The sequence below is a fragment of the Tasmannia lanceolata genome, unplaced genomic scaffold (genome assembly GCF_043159265.1).
Source record: "Tasmannia lanceolata isolate RefF3 unplaced genomic scaffold, GAP_Taslan_0.1 ptg000008l, whole genome shotgun sequence".
Classification (NCBI taxonomy): Eukaryota; Viridiplantae; Streptophyta; class Magnoliopsida; order Canellales; family Winteraceae; genus Tasmannia; species Tasmannia lanceolata.
The window spans coordinates 64,417,175-64,438,669 of NW_027518685.1; the positions used below are offsets into that span (position 1 = coordinate 64,417,175).

At 38.7% G+C, this 21,495-nt stretch overlaps 1 protein-coding gene across 2 annotated transcripts in view; it reads left to right on the forward strand.

Moving 5' to 3' along the window:
- The first annotated feature begins 1,689 nt into the window (after nucleotides 1-1,689).
- The window catches only part of NRPA2 (nuclear RNA polymerase A2), a 106,591-nt gene continuing 86,785 nt past the window's right edge, over nucleotides 1,690-21,495 (forward strand). The window contains exons 1-9 of one of the 2 annotated variants that reach the window (XM_077389664.1): nucleotides 1,690-1,848; nucleotides 1,927-2,100; nucleotides 2,189-2,271; nucleotides 2,911-3,033; nucleotides 8,762-8,838; nucleotides 9,279-9,342; nucleotides 10,104-10,174; nucleotides 18,239-18,316; nucleotides 18,421-18,466. In XM_077389664.1, the coding sequence (XP_077245779.1) occupies nucleotides 1,938-2,100; nucleotides 2,189-2,271; nucleotides 2,911-3,033; nucleotides 8,762-8,838; nucleotides 9,279-9,342; nucleotides 10,104-10,174; nucleotides 18,239-18,316; nucleotides 18,421-18,466 (705 nt within the window). In that variant the 5' untranslated portion in view covers nucleotides 1,690-1,848; nucleotides 1,927-1,937. Of the gene's footprint in view, nucleotides 1,849-1,926; nucleotides 2,101-2,188; nucleotides 2,272-2,910; nucleotides 3,034-8,761; nucleotides 8,839-9,278; nucleotides 9,343-10,103; nucleotides 10,175-18,238; nucleotides 18,317-18,420; nucleotides 18,467-21,495 lie in introns of those variants that run through there. The other variant, XM_077389665.1, reaches the window with a different exon arrangement.

Here is a 21,495-nt window from a genome sequence, read left to right on the forward strand (position 1 = left end):
AAAAAATGGTGTTTCCGCAAAAATGGGGATGAAAAGAAACTAAGTGAACACTACCTTGGGGAATGCTTGAGGATCTCTTGCATGTGGCATCGAAACTGAGCCTTACCTAATTTCTTTGCCTCTTCTCTTTATGGGCTGGGTTATCAATTGGGCTTTCTATAATTTGTTTGCCTTAGAGCAGGGGTGTCAACAGATCCACTTCATATCGGATCCACCTACGTCCTAGTTATGATCTATTCAAATTCCTTATCGGTTGGATCGGATTCGGATTGTTTTCTGGATCATACTTCTTGTGTCACGGTCACGATCCATTTCAAATCAGGCCGTCCATCAGAGTGTCCTAGCAGATCCTACTAAGCATTGTACACAATTAAAATTTTAAAAAGAATTAGAATGTTCAGTCCACAATCTGTTAACTGGACAACAAGACATAAATAAGCAAGCAGAACCAAAGTTAAATTATATCCATATTCAAATGGAGAAACCAAGAAGTTTGGCGAGTAGACCATGAAAATAACATATTCAACAGTAAGGTATTATAAATTTTCAATAGTAAAGTGTTATGGGACAAGCTTGCATTCTGCTCGTTCCTCTAGAGCCCAACTTGCATTCGTCTAGAGACCATCTGTTCTGGCTTCCCATCTAGAATAACATCATTTAGCAGAGAGACAAAATCCTAAACTAGAAGTAAAAAGAGAGCATGAATCGCACAGACCTCCATAAAATATCTCCCCCATATCGAAAACTAGAGAAGACCCATTACAAAAGCAAAGAAAAGAAGTCACAAACATCACAAATTTCAATGGAATACCACTAGTAAAAAATAAAAAAAAACATAACCTAGAAGCCGAAATAAAATATAACACAACAGAAACATCAATTTTGATTCAAAATCGCCACCATGGGAGAAACCAACAAAAGCCCATTACAAACAAATAAAGGAATCTGGTCATCCCCCCCCCCCTCCCCAAAAAAAATAAAAATAAAAATAAAAATTAATAAATAAAAAATGAAGGAATCCAAAACTTAAGTTTTCAACAAATTAAAAGCAGAAAAGAAAAAACTCTAACAAGAGAAGAGTAATCAATCCCCATATTCGTTCAACAATGGGGGAAGTGTTTCGATAAATGATAAGGAAGGAGAGATTTTGTACGACGATTATGGGAAGAAAGAGGAGATTATGTACAATGATTACAGGAAGGAAGAGGAGATTTTGTTCATAAAAGAAGAAAAATCTAAAACTATTACAGAAATATGGGTTATTTTTATGAGAACACCCCCACTAAACAGTTGCTATTACAGATATTTTGAGGGTACTTTTATAAGACAAGTTCGGATCATGGCTATCCATCAGACATGTGCCGAATGCTTGATCCGATCTGAAAATTTTCGGATCCTATGATTAGGGATCCAAAATATGTCCATGGATCCTACTAATATGCTCAAATATTTTTCATTAATATTCGGATTCAAATGATCCATTGAACTGTCTGGGTCCATTGACACCCCTACCCTAGAGTTGGCTCTCGGGTTGGGCTCGGGTTAGGGTTCGAGTTGACCCTCCTCGGGTTGGGGCCCGCAAACCCTACCCGACCCAACCCTATGCTACCCGACCGAGGTGCACCCCCAGGGGGCAGGGTTTTGGGTTGGGTTTAAGTTCGAAATTCAACTCTGTTATAGACGGAGACAAGAGTATATAAAAAAAAAGAAGCCCCGACACAGGGTTTAGGGGGCACATTAGGGTTTCCTGCCGAAAACACCTTTCATACCACTACGTTCTCCTCTCCTCTCGCTCGCAGAGTTCTTCTATTTTATCTTCTACTCATCATTCATTCAATAAATCAATAGGTACGTTTTGCTTCCTTTTTCCAATGTAACAAACTGATGCTATGAGTTTTTTTGACTTCGATGATGATGGATGAACAGATAAAGAACAAATGGGAAGGATTACAGAAAACCCAGATTTTGATTCGCTGCGTGAGCTTTTCAAGCCTCATATAGAGTCCTTCGATCACTTCATTCAACTGGGTCTTGAAACAATGCTCTCCCTTATCGATCCTGTCACAGTTACTGATACTTCCACAGGAACCCAACTTCGAAATATCCTTTATTATGTTACCCATCTTTTTTTCGTTTTCACTTATTCTCTCTCATTCTCTCTGTTTTTCCTTGACAATTCATGTTTCACTTTGGTTTGAGAATGCTGAATTACTCTCTCCACAAAAGGGTGATAAACGTAAAGGGACTCGTGAACTCGTGCTCCCTAATGAGGTAAAACACTAGACCCTGTTTAGATTGCAAGAAAAATATTTCTCACATAATTTTTTTTTTTTTTTTGGAATAATTTTCTTTCCTGAATTTAGGCGCTGTTTGGATTGCAAGAGAAACATTTTTGGTGGGAAAATTTTCTTGGTAAAAAATTTCTTTCCAAAATTTAGAGGGGAAGGGGAATGGTATGACTGAGGTGAATTTAGAGAGATATTATCATATCTTGAAGGTCCTTCTAAGTAAAAATTGGAAACGGTTGGTTGAATTTATCTTTTCTAGTGTATAAAAAAGTAGTACCTTTTAGAAATATTTTTCCTTTCCAAACTTTTCCAGAAAATTTAGTGGAAAATAATATGATTATGATTCCTTCATAGAGAAAATAATATGATTATGATGAATTGGAGGTCTCTCTAGATAAATATTGAACAGGGTTGGTTCAAGTTAGGTTTTTTCGTGTGTAAAAAGTGTAGAAAAGTTTAGAACTATTTTCCCTTTCCAAACTTTTCCAAAAAACTCTTGCAATCCAAATATGGCCTTAGATTTTGGATGGATTGCCGTCTCTCTTCAATTTGCATTAGCACTAACTCCTCTGTGTGTGCAATTACTGAATTCAATTCAATTTTTTTTTTTGGTTGAGAGCAGTGCAGGCAAGCTGGACTTTCATATCAGGGTAAACTTTCTGCTGAAGTATGTTTCCAGTACAGCGGTGGAACAGTGGTAGTACGAGAGAAGTTCAATCTTGGACATCTTCCTATTATGTTGAAGGTTTGTTTTTTTAATTTTAAACTCTTATTTTTTCTTTTTTTCTTTTGTGTTTTGCTTGTACATTGAGTCAACAGTCATGACTAAATTTGATACTTTCATTTGGATTCAAGTAATGAATGCTCTAGTTGATATGGTGGCTGTCCAAGTGTAGTTAATTTACCCAAGTTTTGAATCTGTCTCCTTTTAAAAGGAGAAGAAGGAGATTCTCTGTGAACAAATTAGGGACAGATTAGTTAATATCATGTAAATTACACTTTAGAAGCATGCTATTTTCTTAAGTTTTCTACAGTGGAGAATTTGTTTTTGAAATAAGGAAAATTTATTGAAGAAAAAAGGGATGAGTGGTGCCTAGAAAAGTCAAAGCAGAAAGTGGAGCACAATGCTCAAAATACAACCAATTCAAGGAATTGGTTAGGAGTTATATACAATCATATTCAGTATGTTAGCTCCTTTTTTGAAATTCATCGACAATGTTGGAAGATCTAGGAACAAGGGTGGCACTTGAATCCAATCTGGAATTGGTTTCTTTGATCTGCAGAGTTTGGTTCGTGAATCTCCAAGGGCCATTATTTTATCCTTTATCCTAAGATATAGCAATTGTAGAGGCACTTTCAGTGCTTATGTGCCCACTCGGCCGATCTGAAATAATTTCTAAGCCTTCCAATATAGCATGAACTTCAGCTGCATTAGAATCAGCTATACAAATAGGGCCTGAAAATGCAATTAAGATATCTTCAAATTCATTCATTATGACCCCTCCAATTCCAGCCAAGCCGGGATTTCCACTTGAGCTTCCATCGAAGTTCAGTTATAGAGCGTTAGGAGCAGGGGGTTATCTCCTTCACCATCTTTTTTTTTTCTTTTTTGATTTTCCAGCCCTATCCCACACCACATTATTCCAATTTTTTTGAGTTTCAGAAACAGTAAACATGCAATTAGTATCCCTAGCCTTAGCCCAACGAATAATAGTAATCTTGATATTAGAGATGAAGGTCCCTACACATTGGCTTTCACATTAAATATTCTAGAGTTTCTTTCATTCTGAACCCCTCACATCATAGCAACTGGAGTCATCATCCAAAGCAAATTTTTCAACGTCTTTCAAGTTTCATCAGGTTCTTAACTATATGAAATAGTACCCATATTTTTCGAAAAAACCCATTTCACTCCAATGTTTCCGAGTATAGCGGACCATATAGCCCGACATCTTCCGTTGTTTGAGGTGTAGATTTTCTCCTCCATAGGAATATCTACCAGTTGATGACTATTGATGAAGACATTAAAATTTCTCATGCTGGTCATCCTCCTGGCATGCGTGCTCCTTTCTTCTACAAATCTTATCGTGTTACCGAGCTCCTCTTCCCATATATGAGCTTTTGGCACTTCCTATACCTTAACTCGGATCTCTCTTGTCTAGCCATTGCCTGAGCTCTTGACAGTTGTCACTCACTTCGAGGTGTAGTGCCGTACTTGAACCCTACAAATCATGCTTTTGGCAGCAGTTGGAGGCCCGCTTCGAGTGTTAACGAGCAGTGAACTAGAACTCTGAGCGGGGTTCTCTTCCAACTGCTAAGATAACCAAAGGAAGGCCCTAAGAATCTGCTGGTTGAACTCCTTTGAACCTTTTGGTGGATTAGACTTACACGAACCACTGCATCTTTTAGTGGATCTCCAACATGTCCGTTCAGACTGCCATGTCTACATTCATTTGCACTGTTGTGCCTATGTTTTTTTAACCTAGAATTTATCTAGGAACTTGGGTCGGCACTTAAATTTTTTATAATAATAGAGTACAGAGAGAGAGAGAGAGAGAGAGAGAGAGAGAGAGAGAGAGAGAGAGAGAGAGAGAGAGAGAGAGGATACCATATTACCTCCAGATCCATAAGACTAATAAAAAGACCTACCTGCTACAAATGCTTGGTATGCCCAAGGAGTCACAAAAGTACATGAGGGGGACATGCCACTTTACCTCGGGAAACAAAAAACCAACAGATACACAAAAACCCTTACTTGCTACTGCTACAAATACAAGGGCTTCCCAAGACATCAAATCTCACAACGCCTTTAGCCAATGTAAGAAGATCTTTCAAATGCCAAAAACATTATTTTTATTACAACTACAAGTATAGTTAGCAAGGTGATCCACAACCTGGTTACCCTCTCTAAACTGATGTGTCATTTCAGGCTTCAAATCAAGGATAAGAGAGTGAAGCTCATGGCAATAGTATTTAATGACCAAGGAGGATCCTTGTTAGAAACGATCATGTCAATTAAGACCTTGCTATTTGATTCCACCCAATCATTCAAGAATCCAAAGGCTTTATCATAACTAAGGCCTTCAAGATTGCTCCTAGCTTTGCCTGAATATTGCTTTTCACACCATAATGATGATAACATGCAAAGATAATCCTGACAGCATGGTTTCTAACGATCCCACTAATGGAAATACACCATATTTGAAGTGTGTAAGCCCAAGGGTTCCCATGGGTTAATCATTCACCTTACCTTCTTGTTTTGATGATTAACAAACTCAAATTGATTAGCATTTGTTGTCTAATGTGTTGCTTTGAGGTGTTGTGTTGGATACAAGAATTTAATGTCATAATCGCCATTACACAACTCTTCTCAACACATAGGTTGTGGATCAAGAATCAAAGGAACCAAGAGCTTGCACCTACAGTGAAGACATCCTCATTTGAAGATGTTCAAGTCAAGAAGCTCATCATGAAGATTCCACAAGTTCCCAACAAGTGTCGAGAAGGAGTTTGGAGTTGAACATGTCATGGTGACACCTCATGTACCTCAACATGCATTGAAGATTGGAGGACAAGTCACAAGAGCCAAGACAATGTTCAAGATGTTCACTCAAGCCGAAGAAGTCCAAAGAAGTGCAAAGGAGCCAAGACATTCCAAGAAGACTCAAGGTTCTTATTTGGAGTCCTCTTGATTTTATGTTTAAATTGTACTTTCAATAGGTTTTCAAATGGTTTTCATACTTATCATTTTACATCTTTGAAAACCATACACACACCACAAAACGTGTTTGAAAACCTAGGACTTATGCCCAAAGGCCATGGCCCCAAAGCCCCTGATCTTTAAAGTTAAAAATGGAATTTTACACAGGGCCGGTTGACCGCGGGATGGAACCTGGAATTCCAGGGCATCTCGAAATTTATCAGGCCGGTTGACCGGGTCAAGTCGGGCGACCACGGATATGTGTCTGTTTCAAAACAGAACAATCCGTCATGGGTTTGGGCGGGCGACCGCCATGGGTCGGTTGACCGCTGATAGGTTTTTGAGCCAAATTTTTGAACAAACAGGTTGACCTCGCCGGACGACCGCCATGGGGTCGATCGGCTGCGACGGTAAGAAGTTTGAAAATATAAAAGGGCCCCAGATAGGGGCGGGCGACCGAGGTGGCTCGGTTGACCGTGACGGTCGGGCAAACTAGCCGTTGGGGCTTTTGCAGGTTGACTTTTTCAACCCAATTTTTTACAATTTTACCCCCAAACGGTCATATTTTCAAATATACCATATATACATGATTAAATCCTATCTCTACAAGCTTTTGAACAATTGAGAAAGATCAAATCCCATTTCTCTTTGAGCATCAACATTTTATTTCAAAAGCAAAAACCTCTTTGATCTTCCATTTCTACATCTTATCAAGAGGCACTCCATAGGGCTTTACTTTTGTATTTTCTTGGAGTGATTGTGAGCTTACAAAGTTGTAATCTGCCTATTAAGAGGCATTGAGAGTTTTTCATTTTTTCTTTGTTCTTCAATGGGGGTCTTTTTTTCGGCCCGTTAAGAATCATGAAGACGAGGGTCTCCTCTTCGGCCCATTAAGAAAGGTGAAGACGGCATATGAGGGTGTGTCCCCTTGCCGAAGGCTTCGTGCAGATGGGCTTCGCTTTGGCTCTTGAGAATGGAAAACTTGGTCATGTAATGGCTTATTGATCCAGCCTTGAAGGAGGATCGAGATAGTAAAACTCACGCGCGGACGTGAAGAGTGGAGTAGGTCTTGTGATAGACCAAAGCACTATAAATCTTGTGTTCATTGTCTCTCTCTCTCTCTCTCTTCCTTTCCTTCTCTTGCACGAGTGGTGATTGGTAATCTCTAACCCTAACTTGTTTATTGTTTTAATGGAAAAAGGGTTAGTAAAAGCACTTGAATTAAATGTATAATCCCTAATTTCATTATAATATCTTTTTGAACAAGGGTTAGCAAATGTGCATGATTAGAATGTCTAAACCCTAGATTTTATTAATATAACTATTTGAACAAGGGTTAGACTAATTAGTGGATTAATTTTTAATCTTCCCTTAATTAAGCCTAAAATTTCTAATTGACCAATTCACCCCTCCTCTTGGGTTGTCACACCTGTATTTCAAAGTGTTTTTTTTTTCCAGATTTATCTTTTGAAAGGCTTTCACTTAGCCGGGTATCTGTGATCACATTAGTTTATGGGAAATCTCCAGGAATTTATTTTTCAATAAATAGTGAGAAATCTCTCTTATTCTAACCTTGTGGAATAATTAATCTGAAATTTGCAATTATTTCAAGGAAAATAAACCCCACCAAATCATGTAGCATCATGCCACAAAGCTTTGAGCATCACACCCAAAAGAGAGAAATCAAAATTTTTATCCCATCATCAAAATTATTAAGATTCCCAGCAAAAGAACATAAACATTCTTAAAACTCTTCTAAGCCATAAAGCAAATAGCATCCTATAGGCTAGAAACTAGTAAAATATCCAACCCAACCCAAAGAAGCTATATTTTATGCAATTTTCACTTCCAAAATTCAATACACAACAATTTGTACCTTCTTTTAGCACGATTTTGTGTGATACTAGGTTTGAAACCCACTTAATCTAAGTCCCCAACGTATTTGATATATCCAAATATAAATAAAGTGAAATCCCATCTGCCCAACCTGCAATCCCCCAGTCTTCTTCACGTGGCTTGTCATTGAATGGGGACTGCCAAATTCAACTTCAGACTTTTTAAAACTCCCTAGAATACATGAACAATAATGAATGCCCCGAAAGTACTCTAAGCTCAATCAAGAGTTCTGGATTCTTCTTTAAAATCCATAAATTCAACTTCAGACTCTTTAAAACTCCCTAGAATGCATGAACAATAATGAATGCCCCGAAAGTACTCTTAAGCTCAATCAGGAGTTCTGGATTCTACTTTAAAATCCGTCATGTTAAGATTTAAGAATGTCTTTTTAAGGCCAAATTTGGGGTTCCAATTTTCTTTTTCAATCTCTCAATATTGCAAATGGGTGAAAATGAATGCTTGGCATCGGTGCCCTTTATGTTAAAATGATTTTTGCTGTGCAAATAGCAAGGTGTTACCTTTTTTGTGTTCGTTCGTTTGCCATTTCTTAAATGTGCAGCACAATATACATCAGTTCACATTCCTTTTAATCATCTATTATTATTTTTTGAATGGTAATCGTCTACTATTATTATCAATTGTTTTGATGGTAATGAACTATTTTCTCATTCTATTCTCTATGGTTCACTAAGGCCAACATGCTTGCGACGCCTTTATGTTGGTTAGAGAAAAAATTAACATGCAGATGGGGTGTTGACTTGCTTTTTCATCAATTTGAGTTGTACAACTATGTGATTTTGTAACCTTTTATCGTCACATTTATTTCTTTTGTTTTTATTGTAGCCTCATATATTTGATTTTTTAATTTGTTTTGTAGTCAAAACTTTGCCATTTGAGAGGTGCTGACCCCGAAAAACTTGTTTCTCTCAAAGAAGAGTCATCAGAAATGGGTGGGTGAGTATAGTTATTGGCATTATTATTGTTTTTTATCTGTATGAGTTTTCCATAATATATGGTTCGGGCATGGGAATCAACATTAGTTTTCAATTTGGATAGGTGATCCGCTAGCGAGTCACAAAGTGACATGCACCTTTTGTCTTTAAAATTAACATCGGGAAGTCAACTTTGTTTTATTTCAAAATGGAGCAGTACCATTATTGATGCTCATGAATGCAACTGGCATCTTGTGTGTTCATGTAGTTATTTTATCCTTCTTTAATGCTTTTCATTTCCTCAAAGCCTTGAATAAAATAAATTGTAGTACTTTTGGGTTTGTGTTCATCTTGTTGTCTCATTATCTCCGGCTTCTAAGTGACAAGCTTTTTTAAAGTAACATTGTATTCCTACTCTTTCATCTTTTTTCTTTAAGTTTCAATTTTCCTTGTTTTTTTCAGTTACTTCATTTGCAATGGGTTGGAGAGACTTGTTCGACTTCTGATCATGCCAAAGCGTAACTATGTGAGTCATTTTCTTTTACGCCACAATCTTGATACTATAATCTTGCTGATCCTTCACTCGTTGGGTTTATTAGTGGCAGTACCTACCATGGTTTTTAAATGTCTGCCAAAATCCGAAATTTCGGCAGGGATCGAAATTAAAACCGAAACTGAAATTTAAAAATTTCGGCCGAAGTTATAAGATTTACACCGAAATTTCCACCGAAACCAAAATTGCCACCGAAATTTCGTTTTTGGCTGAGACCAAAACCGAAATTTCATACCTTGGTACCCACGTCTTTTCCCAGAGTTCACCTTCTGCATGTTTAGACATTTCATATTATGGCATGCTTTCGTTCCTCTTCCTGAAGAGAAGCAAAGGATGTCGATGGGTTTACAAGGTCAAAACCAAAGCAGATGGGTCCATTGATGGATACAAAGCAAGGTTGGTGGCTAAGGGATACACTCCAGAGTATGGGCTTGATGATGAGGAAACATAGCACCGGTAGCAAAGTTCAGTTCGAAGCGTCATTGCCCTGCTGTCGCATTCTTCCTTTTCGCTGTGCTCTCTCTCGCTTAGCTTTATAGCTAGCTAGCAGGCTATAAAGCTCTATACCCGAACATCTTCTTACTTATACTTTTCAGTTGAATTTATTCTATAGCTTGAAAGACCAGCTTACTACACCCATCATATTTATCGATCGCTGCCCACTTCCCATGCTCCTTATTTTTTTGATCTGGTTCATCGATGTCATATATCTAAATGGGTCTTTGACTTTCCAGCCCATGAGTCTGGTGCGAAATGCATATCGTCTTCGACGAGAAGGATACACTAATAAAGCAGTTGTAATAAGGTGCGCTCATTTTTTCTTATCCATCCATACCACAAGCTGTAATTAGGAATTATTTCCGTGCTTTAACCTTTATATCATACTGTCTTTGTTTTTAGTTTGTTACTTGGCGCCATGGACATCTGTTGTACTTTTTGTATTGTGATTCCTTTAGTTCAAGAGCTTTTTTTGAACAAGTGTGTATAAATATAAGCAAAAAGGAAGGCAAATAGTGGAGCAGAGAAGCAACCCCACAACCAAAATAACATGTTACGTATTTTCGTTCCAAATAATTAATTCGTTACAACAACACCCCCCCGTCCACACACACACACACAACCACCACCACCACCACCCACGCACACCCACACCCACACAAAAAAAATTGCTTATCTAACAGCTCGGCCATTCCTTTCCCTAAGATTATGATAACATGAACAAGTACACATCCTAGAGATAGTACCACACATTTCCAAAAAGAGTCTTGATTCTTGAATCTCCATGGCAGGAGTGTATTCAAAGGCACTTCTTAGAGTGTTTGTGATGCAGAGCGCGATCGGAGCCCTAATTTCTAGATCGTGCTAAAATTAAATCTATAAATTTTTTTTTTTTGGATTTTTTAAGGGATAAGGAGCTCGATCCTACCACAAGCGAGGGATGCACGACGTTCAATCAAGCTCAGAGTCGACGAAATGAAATTCTTGCATTCAACAAGTATAGATGGGAGGAATGGAAGAAAAGTTACATTCAATAGCTTGGTACTCCATTATCTCAATGAAGAAGACGAAAATAGAAGAGGAGCCAAGTTCTCTCAAAAGAGAGATTTCTCTACCCAAACTCAAATCATCAAAGACTAAGCAAAGGAGAGAAATGAGGGGCTTTATATCTCAGCCCTTATACAAACTTACTTCCTAAACTACGCTTAATATGGAAAAGACCATTAAGGGCATACACTAAATGTGAAAATGGCATGCAAAGACACCTAAAAATGATAGAAAATGACTAGGTCGTCTACTAATGCAACTACCCTAAGGAGATATGAATGCTGATGTAAAATGCCCAGGGGATGCTCCTGCATCAAACACCCCTTCTTGAAAGAACTCGTCCTCGAGTTCCCATCGGCCTCGAAGTGGAAGGACTCCGCCTGGGTAAAAAATGTAGATGATCCACTAGTGATAGTTATAATCCATAGAAATCAATCTGCCCTATGCGTCTCATCAATAATGGATTATCCTTGCGAATTTGGCGGTTTGGAGGGGTAGTAGTCCATATCAAAACAAGCATATGTTGAAAGTGGCAGTGGTATAGTCGTCCATCATGCCAACCTGTTGTAATCCCACTAAATATCTCATCTGTATCAGGTGTAACGGCTGTGGGCAGCACCATCTCAATATAAACAACGTCTGCCAAGAATTCCTCTACAACTGTGGTAATGGTGATGTCACCTGCGACATATGCAAGTGTATGTTCCTCATCTACTACTGTGCTCACTAACTGTGCGGCGGACTCTATCTCAACATGCTTTGTCGTAGCCTCAATTTCATCATCATCGCCGGCTTCACTATCAAGGACAACAAGCTCACCACTTGTGTCAATAACATCACTAGTGTCCAGCTCGTTGCCACCATCATCTGGCTCTGAAATGATGGTCTCAATAACTTCTAACTGGCCATGTAAATCCTCAGTATCCGCCATATCCTCTCCCTCCCCTTCGTCTCTGGATCTGTATGGTGAGGTCAACAAGATCGTCCTTCCTTTTATGGCGAGCCTCCCGTTCTCGGCGATGCTGGGCCAAGAACTTTTCCCACCTGCATTTTGGGCTCTCTCCTCATCATGTCGTTGTCGATACTTTGTCAGAGCATAAATCCTCAACAAGCGATCACGGGATGCTCCCATCGGCAGAATGGAGGTTTGTCCAAGTCACGACACTCTCTTTCTATGAGCATCCACATAGACTGATAGTCTCTCTGGCACGCCGTAATGTCTCACGATGGTTGAAGCCATAGTATCTGTGATACGCATTGAGTGCGTCAGCCCAAATCATGCACTCAGTCTCAACTCTCAACATCACCCTAGCCATAGATGTGAGGAACAAATCGTGGCTCCATAGGTGTAAACGAAGACAAGGTTTGTCTCACTAGTGGCTGCTTGGATGAATTCTACATAAGTGAACCCAACACAACTCTAGCTCACACCAATACTAAACTGAAGCTGGTGGTGCTGAAATCGAAACCGCAATTCACTGCCGGTCCAACTGCTCTCGAACTGGATCACAATAGCACTATACTGAGCTAGAGCTACAAAACAGATTAAGGCAACATTTTACTGCCTGGGACTTTGTTCACTGCAACAAGCTGCTCATGGAAGATATTTGCCCAACTGATACTAGTTTTGAGTATTAAAATCTGAAAAGGGGAAAAAAACAAAATCCGTTCCTTCAAGGATAACCACAGCTATAAGAACTTCCTCTATCTCTGAAGTGGTTATGGTAATCGACAGCTAGTGGAACTCCATTCCCTCTAGAACAGATTGCATTAAACTAAAATGACACTTACTGTTCTGTCCATCTATTTAGCAGTTATAGATACTGCCATGCACTAATGCAGTTGTAGCCATCAACAATCTCATCTCTGGTAGGAAGCAAGATTAGTACAAATGGTCCACTAGATTTGCAGGTCTGAAGAGTAGCTGTGAAAAACTTGCTCACAACTGGACTGTTGCTTCACTAAAGTTTCTGATGTTCAGATGCTACAACAACCAACTGCTAGCCTTTGGCTCATTCTCCTTTCATCATGCAGGATTCACAAAATCGGGGAAGTGTCTGTCTTGTAATGTAACTAACAGCTAGTATCTTCTGAATCCTGAGTCCAGATAGTCCTAATTTGCAAGGCTAGACTTGGCTGAGAAGGATTTGGCAAATATTTTTTTTTTGAGAAGAAGGATTTGGCAAATATGGCCCAGTTGGAAAGCAGGTATAGACAATGATAGATGATATTAGCTCCAACAAGTAGTGAAAATTCCTTTAAAATAAGGCAGACAACAGCAGCAAAATGCCATATTTCTGTGACCAATCAGAGGCAAAGTCAACAGTCTTTTACATCTTGTAAAGAGATTCAGTCGAAGGGTTGTTAATGGTGGTGAAATTTCAAAACAGAGAACTAATGAGTATCACTGTTGTGTTCTAAATTCTGTTGCTTCCCTCTGTATTTGGTAAAATTGTAACCCCTAGCGTCGATATTATATAAGCTAGTTCCAAGCTTTAATGATTTGCAATCTCATTGTCTTTTCAATTGGGACCACAATCCAAACGAAATGAAACCAATGCACTTAAAGAAAATAGTGAGCAAGGGCTGTTAATAGGCATGTATGCAGCGATTTCAGCTGTTAGTAGGCATGTATGCAGCGATTTCACAGATGTACCTTCTTCAGACCCAGAAATATTCAAAGATGTGTGAGATGGATGTCATGTGGCAAGTTAATGTAATCAAGCTGCAAGTCAGTTTCAAAAACAATTCTGTATTGTTGAGTTCTCAAGCAAACAGAAGTAATATAAAATCCACATCACAAGCTTTCCAAACCTTAGAGACTTTCATAGATGTTCTTAAATCAACCTCCACTCTCACGATCACAACTTCAAGTTTCTCCAATCCTCAACAGCTAGTGACTACCTTGCTTCAGCGTGTGCACTTTCTTGACCAACAGTGTATGCTTTCAAGTTAACTCCAGCTTTTAATAAGGAGAATCATATCGTTCCCATGTTCCGACACCTTAGCTTTCAAGTGGCTTTGAATGTTTTGAGGCAGATGACATAGTATTAATTGACAAAACCAAAGCAAGAGTTAATGCTCAATTCGAGTTATGGAGAACTACTTTGGAATTGAAAGGTTTTAGACTAAGTAGGACTAATACAGAGTATATGGAGTGCAACTTTAGTAATTTAAGGAGGCGGGGTGAGGATGTAGTAAATACGACTGGACAAGAGGTTCAATCCTACATAAGAAAGGAGAGATTGAAGAGGATGTTCACCACATAATCAGAGCAGGTAGGTTGAAGTGGAAGCATGCTTCAGGAGTTATGTGCGACCGTAAAATACCTACCAAGTTGAAGGGAAAGTTTTATAAGACAGCTGTGAGGCCCGCCATTCTGTACTGCTCAGAATGTTGGGCCACCAAGAAGTAGCATGTGCATAAGATGAGTGTAGCAGAGATGCGAATACTTAGATGGATGTGCGGCCACATAGGGTTAGATAGAATTAAAAATGAAGACATCCATAAAAAGGTGGGGGTGGCACCAATTGAGGAGAAGATGAGAGAGCACCGCTTAAGATGGTTTGGGCATATCCAACGTAGGCCTTTGGATGCTCCAGTGAGAAGAAGTGACTCGTGCCAAGTTGACGGGAGTAAAAAGAGGAAGGGGCAGACCGAAAACAACTTGGGTAGAAACAGTGAGAAAGACTTGATGGCTAGGAACATAACAGAGAACATGACATTGAATAAGAGAGAATGGAAGAAAATGATCCATGCTGATGAGCCCAACTAGTGTCAGGATTAGACTTAGTCAATTTGAGCCGGGTGGATTCTTTCACCTTCTTCATGAAATTTTTCTAAATGATTCATTAACCAACCCCAACTAGTTTTGGACAAAGGCTGAGTTGAGTTGAGTTGAGTGATATAGGTGACTTATGGCGAAGAGAGCAATAACAAGGGCCACATGCGCTTCCGCAATTCCAATAGCAACTGCACCTATAGGCCTTTGGAACTAGACATTTTTACAAGTAGTTGATGCTTTGGTAAAAAAAACTTGAAGCACTCCAGTGTATTTATTCAATTAGCATCAAAGTACTCTTAGATAGTGAATTGTAACGATAATCAATTTACGCCTATAATGGACCCAAATTCTTTCACAAAAGATATCAGGACATTATGTCCAGTTTTTCTAACAAATGGAATTCATAAACAAGATAATAGCAGCAACTTCCATGCCTGAGGAATTCTCGATTTTGTCTAAAATATCATACATGCATTCCAACCTCAAATATCATACATGCATTTCATCAAATACCATACGTGCATTCCTTTGAACCAACTGAAGGAGAATCAAAAGGCAAAAATCGCAAACCTAGTGGCAGATATGTCACTCGGATCTGAGTATTCGTATTTGATTAGAGTAGGTGCCTATAATTTGAGCCTACAACTGATTGGTGATTGTGCAATTGATTGGTAGAGGCAAACTCCTGAGGAATTCTTCACAGCAGCTTCCAAAAATCCTTGAATTCCAACCGTTCCTTGCAATTTATGGAGATCTGCTATTTGATCTGCTTCCTTTGATACTTCCTTTAGCAAATGTTCTTTTGCCTTTTTTCTTGTCGACAAGGATCAAGCACATAGAGCCGGAAGGGAAGGCTTGCAAACCAAGATAGAAACCCTCTTTTCCAAAACAACTCTCTTCATGAATTTTCCTCCAATATCAGAGAAAAAATAGTGGAAGCTTGCCTTAGGAGTTCTGTGGGACCGTAAATCCCTACCAAGTTGAAGGGAAAGTTTTATAAGACAGTTGTGAGGCCAGCCATGTTGTACGGCTCAGAATGTTGGGCCACCAAGAAGCAGCATGTGCATAAGATGAGTGTAGCGGAGATGCAAATGCTTAGATGGATGTGCGGCCGCACAAGGTTAGATAGAATTAAAAATGAAGACATTCGTAAAAAGGTGGGGCTGGCACCAATTGAGGAGAAGATGAGAAAGCACCGCTTAAGATGGTTTGGACATATCCAATGTAGGCCTTTGGATGCTCCGGTGAGAAGAGGCGACTCATGCCAAATTGATGGAGTAAAAAGAGGTAGTGCAGACCGAAAACAACTTGGGTAGAAACGGTGAGGAAAGACTTGATATCTAGGAACATAACAGAGAACATGACCTTGGATAGGATAGAATGGAAGAAAATGATCCACGTAAAAGAACCCAACTAGAGCTAGGATTAGAGCCGGATAGATTCGTTTCACATTCTTTATGAAATTTTTCTAAAGGATTCATTTAGCCGACCCCAACTAGTTTGGGACAAAGGCTTTGTTAAGTTGAGTTGAGTTGAGTTGAGTATCAGTGAAAAATCCTCCAAAACGATCATGCAGATCGCAAAAATTTCCAAAGGCACAGCAAACTCTTGCTAACCGAGTGGATGGAGAAAAATTGAAACTGGAATTTCAATCTCAATTCCTAGAACTTCTTGCAAATTCAAAGAGGAACGAGGTGCTACTCAAGGATGATCTACAAATTTAATTGCTGAAAACGAATTTTCAGGTAAGGACATCACCTGATTCGGTCACAACTTTGTCCATTTGCAGCAGAAAGGCAATCTCAGACCATAACTTGCAATTCCAGCGATCCGCAGGTCAGATCTGTTGCTCTTCTACTCCAAGACGGCTGAAATTAAGAAACTCCAGCGAACTTGGCTCTGATACCAAATTGATGTAGAGCGTGATCGGAGGCGTAATTTCTAGATCGCTGAAATTAAATCAATAATTTTTTTTTTGGATTTTTTAAGGGATAGGGAGCTCAATCTTACCACAAGCGAGGGGACGCACGGCGATCAATCAAGTGCGGAGTCAACGAAATGAAATTCTTGCATTCAACAAGTATAGATGGGAGGAATGGAAGAAAAGCTACATTCAATAGCTTGGAACTCCATTATCTCAAGGAAGAAGATGAAAATACAAGAGGAGCCAAGCTCTCTCAAAACAGAAATTTCTCTACCCAAACTCAAATCATCAAAAACTAAGGAAAGGAGATAAATGAGGGGCTGAGATAAATAAGGGGCTTTATATCTCAGCCCTAATTCAAAGTTACTTCCTAAACTACCCTTAATTTGGAAAAGACCATTAAGGGCATACACTAAATGTGAAAATGGCATGCAAAGACACCTAAAAATGATAGAAAATGACTAGGTAGTCTACTAATGCAACTACCCTAAGGAGATATGAAGGCTGATGTAAAATGCCCAGGGGATGCTCTTGCATCAATTTGCTATCTACAAAGGCATATTTTCTCTACGTTCGTCCAATGGGCATGAAACCTTCCTTCATAATAATCTCAATATCTTCTTTCTACAAGTCATGGGTGGAAACCTGGTCGAGCCAATGTTTCTAGGAGGGCCTGCGACCTAGGTTCAACTTTGTGGGCAAATTTTTGGTCCAATCAGTTTAAAAAATTCAATCACGTCTGAGATTTAGGTGCTTTTCAGGAAGTAAGGTATCTGAACCGTGCCATTTCAAAAAAAAAAGAAGGTATGTGAACCATTCACAGTTAGATCAGATAATCCTAGAAGGAGACTCACTCAACATGATCAAGTGGTTGCAGGAGGACTCCGAATAACCGTGGATATTTGCAGATGCCATTGAGAAGATTCAAGATACACCTGGGGTCATATCACTGTGTTTGTACATGTATGGCGATCAGCTAATTCGGAGGCCGATGCTCTTGCCCTACTAAGGGTGTCTGGAGACTCGTTGCAGATTTTTGGTCAGGTCGATTGACATAGTACTTCAGGGGCCTTTGATTATCTCTGGCACTCTCGAAGGATATCTTGTAGTTTGCCTTTACTTTCTACTGTTTTATTTAGCTACCTTCTATTTGACCACCTCGGTCATTGGGCCATCTCCCTTTTCATTCATTCTTACAAGAGACTGCCAATGGATTATCTCTGGCACTCATGAAAAAAACACCACTAAATTGGAACCTCTTGTAACTAGAGTGTTTTCATTCATTCTTACAAGAGACTGCCAATGTTGTAATCATCACATTTGTTGGCCCTTTTTATTAGAAATCTTAGCTTTAATGCATCAAGCATAACTTTTAACCTATTTCTACTCCAATCAATAATTTTATCAGCCGCATGCATTTTCTTGCCAATGATTTCACGACCCTCATTTCGATTTTCTTTCAATTCTACCTGTATTTTCTGTGTTCGTTTAAATTTACATTTTTTTTGAATGGCGAAAAATGCATCAGACATACCTGTTTTTTTTAATATTCTACCTATATTTTTTTTAAATTTATATTATTCTTTAAGTTTGCAATTTTTCCCTTATCCTTTCAGATGTGTAAGAGAAGATCAGTCTTCTGTGACAAATAAATTGTATTACCTTCAGAATGGAAGTGCGAGGCTTGGATTTTTGTGAGCAATGCTAACCCTTTGTTTTAGAATTTGAAATGCTCTGTTTACAAGATTCTGTGTTGTTGGACTGCATGACGTACATTTTTCTTTTTAAATATTTGTAGGGTAAGAGGGAGGGAGTTCCTGCTTCCTGTTGGTGTTGTTCTAAAGGTGATTTGCTGTAAAAATGAATCTTCTTTCTATGTAGTTTTTTCTGCTTGCGTTTGTTAGGGTTTCTATTACGGAAGAATATTGGGATATTGTGCTGATCACAACCTGCCTATTCATTAGATGATTGACATTTAATTTTTAGTGACCTGCCTATAATGGTTTATTGTGCCGGTACATGTCTTTAGATGATTGACATTTATTGTACATACTTTCTCATTGGATGTAATCACTGTGTACATTCTTGATCAGAAGACGATGAAACTCTGCATGTATCTTGAGGTTGATTTGATGTTATGGGTTGGGGGTTGGAGGGATCAAGGTTTAAAATTTTGGTTTCGGACATATTGAAATTTCGGCCGAATTTTGGCAAATAAAGGAGCAAATTTCATTACTCTACCAAAATTTTGGCCGAAATTTCGGATTTAGGTGGTTTCAGTGTCGGTCTCAACCGAAATCTGAAATCTCGACCGAACTTTCTGTATTTCGGCCGAAATTTAAAACCATGGGAGGGATGGTTGCTTCTCAAATTCAGATGTGACAGCATTTTCATATTCTACTCCCGAACCTTTGATCATGCCCATCACTTTATCATGTTAGAGACATAACTTTATACTCAAACAAGAGAGTTGCACAAATTCTTGCATCTACAGATCTATTCATCAATAGAACTGTCTCAGTTACTGTTTTGTACTGATTATTCAAATGATTTTCTTGAGCTTTCAGTTGCTATGTGTATGCCATGAGAGGTATGAGCCAACTATTTTGGTGTAAACCTCTACGCTTAAGAGTACCATTACCAACTTGCAGTTTGTAAATTCTTTCATTTGTCGTAATCTTTTTATCATCGCTTTCGCAGAATTCATTCCTTTATTTGATGGAGATATAATCTGGTAGAAGAGAAATGGTGTTGTTGATGCCATGATGGTATAGAATGTCTTCTAAACATCAAAGGTTGAGGGTTTGAGGATTGGTGCAGGCCAACCCAAAAAGAAATGGTGTTGTTGACTTAGGTTAGAGGGTCCTGGAAAAGTTAGAATTTCCATTGTGGAGAGGTAAGCTGGTAGAAGAGATGGTGTTTTTGAGATAGTCAAGGAGTGTAGGATCTTCGAGAAGGTAACAATTGCGCCTATTTGGGGACATATGTTAACATTGGGAAAAAAAGAAGGTGACAATTGCATTTGCCAAAGGAAAGCACTTGTTTCTTGTTGAATTTGTGAAATAAAGATGAGCAATAGAGGAGAGAGAAAGGCACAGGATAGAGGATAGAGAGGAGGACAAATTAGTTGCGGAAGTTGAACCAAGAAAGATTTTGATGAATGAGTGGAGTTGGTTCAATAAGGTTAGAAAGGGAAAGAGAGGGGTGGGGGTTGTTGAGCTAGATGAAGGAGCATGAATTGGATTCTCTTTTATCTTAAAAGAAACTTGGGTTTTACTATAATAAATCCAAGTTAAAATTTGGTGAACACACTTCTAATTTAAATTAGGTTAAATTTGTAAACTCCTAAAGAATAGAGAGTTTAAATAAACTTCTAATGCATCGGTTCATAGGAGAGAGGGAGATTATATAGAAAGAACTAGATAGAAAGAAGAGGTTGGTAGAATGGTATATGTAATAGAGAAGAATGAAGAGGATTGCAATGAAGTGGAGAGATATGCAAAAAAAAAGAAAAGAAAAGAAAATAATGAATGATGAAGAAACCAAAAATAGAAGAGGAGAGATGAAGACGAAAGCAGAAGATTTTTCAACTTATCTTGGGAAAATTGGAAACCCTTGAAGGAGTAACTTACCTTGGTCAAATTTCCCAACTTGCTTTGATATTATAGATGGCTCAGAATGCAAAGCATGCTAAAATGTTCTTGAAAGTGTAAGTTGATACCTTCCATTAGCTTCTATGGTTCACATATATTGGCATAAACACTCATAAGTGACTACAAAAGTACAATACTGGGTGACTGGACGAGACCGACCCACAAGTGACTACAGAAGTACAGCACTGGGTGACCCACGTTCTTGCGACACTCGTACAACGCAATATGCCAAGCGAAATTACTTTATGATGAGTTCTTTGAAGGATGCACCTTTAATAGATGCACGAGTGCCTCTTATTCTCTTAATCCCTAAAGATGGAGCTGATTGTATTGCTGACTTTTGGCCTATTAGCCTAGTACGCACTGAATGAGACCTGACCAATTGATCAGATAGACGATCAGTTTGATGATCAAATGGATTATGGATCAGATGGATCAGATCATTAAGAACACTCAGATCGAAGATTGGATTGTTCAGATCGAGACCAAGCCGATGAATTAACCTAGAGCTATCATAAAAAAATGAATCATTCAAAGGCTCTTAGGCGATCCAAGCGCATCCAAGATTGACAGCTCAAGTCGATCCCACCTAATGGAGTAGGAGAGAGAAGATCTAAGCACATGGGTGACATCTTGCTGACATCATCTGATGACATCGGACATCATGGTGACCTTGCTAAATTCGGAATTTCACTCATGGCGGGTTTCCAATTTTTGGCCATCAAGGTTTAGAAAGTGAATAAGTTTAGTAATCTCCATTCTTTTAGTAGTCCAATTTAGGTACTTTCTAGTTGATTTTAGCTCATCTCAAGTCATTTCCAAAATGATGGTTACTTGCCATTCTCAAATTCTCATTTCCAGAATGGTTACTTTTCAAATTCCATTTTCGTGAGCCATTCTTCGTCCCATTCTCAAATTATTGTAATTGTTAGTTTCCTTTGGAAACTCCCCATAAGGCCCTCCATTTTCATTGTCATCTCCTTAATATAAAGAATTGTTTTCTATTCCTTGGTTGCTGAAAACAGAAATAAAGGAAACCAGTGGATGTTCTGTTTCTATTCTCGTAGAAAGACCACCCTCCCTTTTCCTTGCCTACTTGCTGAATAATTTTGTTTAGAGTTACTGCTTATGCTATTTTGCCAACTTGCTAATTAACGCATGGTTGGTGTTTCATGACTAATGTTCTATTCAGCCAAGTGTAAGGAGTAATGCTTCTATAA